Raw genomic sequence first — 6,397 nt, 5'->3', positions numbered from 1 at the left:
TGACGACAGGTTCTGAATCACGAAGCACTATCTGTGTAGAAAACACAAAGAGACCATTGGACAAACATTCACACTGATGTATCCTTTGCAGTGAAGTTTGTTACTTAAACAGTAGTCTGAACAGACCACTACATTAAAAATGGGTCTAGTAAGGTTGCTGGAGCAAGTTTGTTGACAAGGGGGTTCCTACAAATCTACTAGCCTACAATAACTGCAACAGACTGCGAAATTGAACAGAATACCCAAACCCATCCCTAAACATTAGCCTACTCAAGCTGTGTGGTTTTTCATTCTTCTGCATGACCTGTGTGAATTTTGCACCCCATATGTTGAAAATATGAATAGGCCTACAAGTGTTTTGATTCGTTTGTGCACGATTGTGCAGGCAAAATAAACATTTGTGCACAAACGTTTTTAAGGATATTAGCCTAAACTTTAACTTCGTGACCTGGGGTCACTCGCCAGCAATAACGCTAATAACACAAGAAACAGTGCACAAATGTTCACACGAGTTTCAGCATGGACTTGTGACAAGCTGCTTTACACTGACAGTGCATGTCAATATGTCTTAGTTTGAGACTGGTGGACAAGATACAGCATTCATTCATTCATTCACTTAACAACATGTTTGCAATATGAAACACCAGCATAAACACACAGGATATCGCAGTCTTCATTTGATTGTTTTAATCGTCTGCGAGCAAAAATACAAGGCTGATAGTCTAGTTAGCAAACGCCATTAGCAAAAGCTATTTTGTACATGCAGCTGTTTTACAGCTCTTTTGAGTCACGGTGAAATGTCATTTTTTTGTACATATCTAATTTAGGTACACTTATGGAGTGGGTGCATGCGTTTCTTTATGAATCCGCCGTCTTAATTTGTATAGAAATATAGGTAACACACGTCTATAGACATGATATTAGGTAACACACGTAAAAGGGCGGATAGGAGAAAACGTTAGTTACATAGGCTACATACCTTCATAATTATGAATAAACTCGGAAAAGTATACAATAAAGTACAATATATTTTTTACATGTACCCGGAGCTATGGACGTCCGTTTTGGCAATACGATATACATCTGAAATAGTTATTAATGATAGCTCCTGTAAACACCGGCTGTTTCTTTTAGGTCTATGGCTGTACAAGGTAGCATAACACGCTGTGTTAACGAACGACCGGAAATCGATCGTTATGTTTTGTAGAACCCGGAAGAAAGTTCCACACAAACCCTATTCAAAACAAGGCAAATCAGCTATTTCTTAACATCACATTTGGTGGTGGTTGGTTATTTTGTGAAAAAATTTAGCCAATGGAGTAGGATGAATATTCAATTTAGCATGCTATGGCAAGCAAGCAGGCTTGTGTGTTTATTTATGGTGCGCACAAGCACATATACACCACAAGCACCCTAGAGTGTGACTAATCTGCATGACCTTTCTTCATGAGTCAGCCATTGAAATAAACATTTTATTTTGACACCCTTAATTGAAATTGATCAATAAACATAGGTTATTAGATGCTACAGTAGGTGACTAGTTTCGCCTGAGGGTTTCTATGCACTTGAGTCTGTTATGGACAACCTGTTGGCAAAATGAAGAGACATCCGAGACGTTCAAAAAAGCTGCATATAAAAACGTTTATTTTCTCATGACTACTTAAACATCCTTACGCGTTTCAGCCAAGCTGGCCTTCATCGGAGCAGTTCTGATAAAGGCCAGCTGGGCTGAAACGCGTAAGCATGTGAGTGAGATGGTTTTGAAAAGTAGCACTACTTCACAGCTCTAAGAGTGGCCATTATGGCTTTGAATGCATGACAGGTTAATAAGAAATAGTCAGATGGAAATTGCTGTGTTGAATATCTGACTTTTGTTTTGCTAAGATAAAGCTGCAAAAGGGAGAACAGGCTCTGTGGAGAGAACCCAGGGAAGTGACCTGGGGAGGACGGTGAGCACACAGCAACATTCTCACACACAGGCATGTACGCATGCATGCGCGTATGCAAAAACACACACACACACACACACACACACACACACACACACACACACACACACACACACACACACACAGCAACATTCTCTGACATATACAGTCATTCTCTCTCTTACACACACGCACACACACAGACACACTCAGCAACATTCTCTGACATATACAGTCATTCTCTCTCTCTCTCTCTTTCTCACACACACACACACACACACACACACACACACACAGAGCAACATTCTCTGACATATACCGTAGTCATCCTCTCTCTCTCTCTCTCTCTCTCTTTCTCTCTGTCACACACACACACAGACACACACACACGTGCGCGCACACACACACACACACACACACACATAAACACACAGCAACATTCTTTGACATGTACAGTCATCCACTGTCTCATACACATACACACAGACACACACACACACTCAGTATAATATTTTTTTCTCACACACGCTCATTCTCTTTTACATCATTCTCTCTCTCTCACTCACACACACACACACACACACACACACACACACACACACACACACACACAGACACACACACACACACACACACACACACACACACACAGAGAGAAACACTGAATACTGAATGAAGAATAAAAAGAGAGGGAGAGTGGAGAAAGGCAGAGGAATACAAATATTGTCCATAATTGTGTGTGTATGTGTGTGTGTGTGTGTGTGTGTGTGTGTGTGTGTGTGTGTGCGCGTGTGCGTGTGCGTGTGCGTGTGCGTGTGTGTATTCTACCTCAAGATTGAAGATGCCGGTAGAGGAGTAATAAATGTCCCAGCTCAACTCTCCTACTCATGGGGTAAGAGATCCTTCTTGAACCTTCTCAAAGCTCTCTGATATTCTAGAACTGCAAACAAACAACAAAACCTCTCTATTAAGCAATAAGCCCCGAGAGGCCGGGGCTCCGCTTTGCGTCATGCCTAACAACGCTCCTTAGCTGTTCGATTATACAGTATAACCCCCGGCCTCGAGTGGCTTAATTGCTTTTCTAAAACGGTTACTACATCGATCTACCAATATTTCATGAAACAAAGGCCATGCAACAAACGAGGCGCAGCCATTAACTTTAGTTTTGCTAGCGCATTACTATAGAACGAAATGCAGTCAAGGTGTGTGTTTATATCATGAGATTTACAACGGCATCGAACGCGATTAAGCCAATCATAATCAAGGACCGGAACTATCCGTTTTAGAAACGACAATTTACTATGACGTCGCAACAACAATAAACATTCTTCCGGGTGGCAAAAGAGAAGCATTCTCACTATTAAACAACCCCCTCCATGTCATTTGACCAGGGCTGCGAGATTGAGAAAACAGAGTAAATGGCTTGAGTGAATGATTTTCTTGTTGCTAGGTGCTTCAGGACTTCTAATTAATACCATGTCCTAACCGTACGCAATGCAAGCGAACATTAGCGATTTGGTAGATGGTAGACTAAAAGCTAGTCTACATCATTTTGTAAATGAGCCCCAGCCTACCATTGGGTCGTTCTTTTAGTCACTGTTGCTATTTGATTTACAATATGTTAGGCTATGGTAGATGGTTTATTTCCCTGTCATCTAATTAATAGGGCCATGATCGTTTCCTGTCGCTCGGATCGGATGGCACAGGCGTGACCTTTTGACAGCCTGGATAGGGCACTGTAGCCCAGCGCTACTCAGCTAGGCATTCACTCAAACTAAATTTGCGGTGATGATGAAACCAATGTGGCACACACAACAATCATCCATCAGCCATAGCCTAAAACTATGTTTTTGTACTGTTCTCCCTATGTACAAAGATCCTTCATTAAAAATGAAGCTCCGCTTTAACCCTCTCTGCTATGTATTTTGCACTTTCAGGATGTTGACACAGTAGCAAGCCAAACTCGCTGGGACACTGAGCGCCTAGCTTGCTCCTATTGCTCCTCTTATTGACTTCAGACAGGTGAAATTGACGAGTGACAACTAAACAGAAAGATACCTCTCGTACAGCAAGTCACTATAAGATATCTTAAACTACAGTATATTCCCATTATATGCTAATATGCACGTATATTCCTTTATATATTCCCATATAAGCCCATTCACACATTAAACTTACAGTCTACATTAACATCCGAATAGCATGTTACTATAGCATACAACGCACATGCTATTTCAGCGTGACAGATAACATGAATTCAAAGATGAATAAATTGAAGTTCATTGACTTTACAGCTACATGAAGAATACAGGTTACGTAATGACAGAAAAAGTACTAAGCTGCTGCCGTGCGAAAAATCAATACAAAGTCGGAGATGCTCGGAGACCTGATGCTTCTTCTACCTATAGGCTACTTCTTCTAATCTACAACTACTAGTTACAGAAATGTAAACACATTTTACGTACCATGTATAATGTCAAAATAAAGGTTCCCTGAAAATGCCTTCATGAATATATTTCATGATGGATCAAGATTTTCACATGCAATTGCCACCAGTCTTCCTGTCTTCTCACTCGTTTGGTTGACGTCCACTCGCTTTACCCTCTTCACCTAGCCGCACCAATTCCTTGGTGCCGTTGTTGTTGCCTTGTTGCCATAACACCCAACCCCTACGTCACTCCAGGGGGACTGCCCCTGTGAGCTGTAAGTTGATAAATAAATTAAAGTCACAGGTTGGGATGCCAGTGGTAACTGTGATGTGTCTTTTAATCCACAGAAAATCAGATGCCCGAACCTCTGAGGATTGTGCTGGTAGGAAAGACCGGCGTAGGAAAGAGTGCTTCAGCAAACACCATCTTAGGGAGGGAAGCTTTTGATTCTGAGATCACTCCTTCCTCTGTGACAGCTAAATGTGCAAAGGAGAGTGAGATCATCGATGGGAGAGAAGTGTACGTGGTCGACACTCCAGGCCTGTTTGACACAAATCACAGTAAAGAGGAGATTGCGAAGGAGATTGCAAAGTGCATCTGTTTGGCCTCTCCAGGTCCCCATGCGTTTTGTGTGACTATTCAGCTGGGCAGATTCACAGAGGAGGAGCAAGAAACGGTGAAGATGATTCAGAAGGTATTTGGGAAAGAAGCAAGCAAGTACACGATGACGCTCTTCTCTCACGGGGACAGACTGAAAAGACAAACGATTGAAGAGTTCGTCAGCAAGAGTACCGAACTCAAAGCGTTCACAGATCAGTGCCGTGGGGGACGTCACGTGTTCAACAACGAGGACCAAGGGAATCGTGCTCAGGTCACAGAGCTGTTGAGAAAGATTGATAAGATCGTGGCAGCGAATGGGGGAGGCTACTACACCACTGAGATGTTTCAGAAAGCGGAAGAAGAGATTGAAAAGGAGAAGGAGAAGATCCTGAAAGAAAATAAAAAGCAGAGAGAGAGAGAGATGGAGGAGTTGAGGAGAAAGATTCAGGACAAAGACAAACTGAATCAAGCTTTGCAAGATCTGAGAGTGAAGCACGAGAGGGACGCTAGGAAAAAAGCAGAGCTTAGCAATGGATTCATCGGTGCATTTTGCGGTTTAGCGCTAGGTGGAATAGCCGGTGCTTTATTGGGTGGATGTATAGGGATAGTGGGTGGGCCAATAGGTGTTATTGCTGGGTTAGCAGTCGGAGCAGGGGCTGGAGCAGCAATCGGAGCTGCAATTGGTGCAGGAACGGGAGTAGCAGCAGCTAAAGCTCAGGTTGGGAAATGCACCATACAGTGAGACAATACAAATCTATGGAAATCCTTTTCATTGTTTCCCATGTACCAATAACAAGCACATAGACAGAATATAGAGTTATGCTATACATATTCTTTAATGTTTCTTAGGCAAGCAGACATGGTCTATTTCATCTGATATTGGAACATGAAAGACATGATACTGTAGATATTGGAAAAGGATATTGGAACATCAAAGACCTAATAGAGCCTATCATGTTCCATCTTCAAGAAACCACTTTCTGTCATTTCTCAGTTCCCTAGTGGTTTGTGATTTTGTGACATAATGTTTTATGATGTCATTTGATAACTTTACCAAAATAAATGATTGTGTGCAAACTTGTTTACATTCTTTGTCTATATAATTTGCACTATGCCTTTAATTAGGCCTACTTTCATGGAGTCAAGCTCTTTTGAATGTACCTGTATTATGTCTGTGTTCCTCTGCAGTACTGAAATATCTTATTTTAAGTATTTATTTAATGTTTTATTGTATGTAAATTGAATAGTCAGGGGCAGGCAGGGTTTGTCAGGTACACAGACTGATGTATGTAATGATATGAGGCAAATGACTCTAGACAGGTAATCCAATCCAGAGAGGTCCCAATACTCGCACCTTTTGAGCACACACCTGTACTGCTTAATGTCTTACTCAGTCAACCATGAACTAAGAAGATTTTTCGGTAACACTTTACGGTAAGG

General features: G+C 41.8%; 1 protein-coding gene across 1 annotated transcript; it reads left to right on the top strand.

The window, feature by feature from the left end:
* The first annotated feature begins 1,819 nt into the window (after nucleotides 1-1,819).
* Nucleotides 1,820-5,975, top strand: LOC134079645 (GTPase IMAP family member 7-like). The gene is made up of 3 exons (XM_062535736.1): nucleotides 1,820-1,949; nucleotides 2,763-2,820; nucleotides 4,705-5,975. The coding sequence occupies exon 3, from the start codon at nucleotides 4,713-4,715 to the stop codon at nucleotides 5,697-5,699; it is 987 nt and encodes a 328-aa protein (XP_062391720.1). The 5' UTR covers nucleotides 1,820-1,949; nucleotides 2,763-2,820; nucleotides 4,705-4,712; the 3' UTR covers nucleotides 5,700-5,975.
* The last annotated feature ends 422 nt before the right edge of the window (nucleotides 5,976-6,397 follow it).

Source organism: Sardina pilchardus, chromosome 5, assembly GCF_963854185.1.
Source record: "Sardina pilchardus chromosome 5, fSarPil1.1, whole genome shotgun sequence".
Taxonomy (NCBI): domain Eukaryota; kingdom Metazoa; phylum Chordata; class Actinopteri; order Clupeiformes; family Clupeidae; genus Sardina; species Sardina pilchardus.
This window is presented reverse-complemented; position numbering and strand designations above follow the sequence as displayed.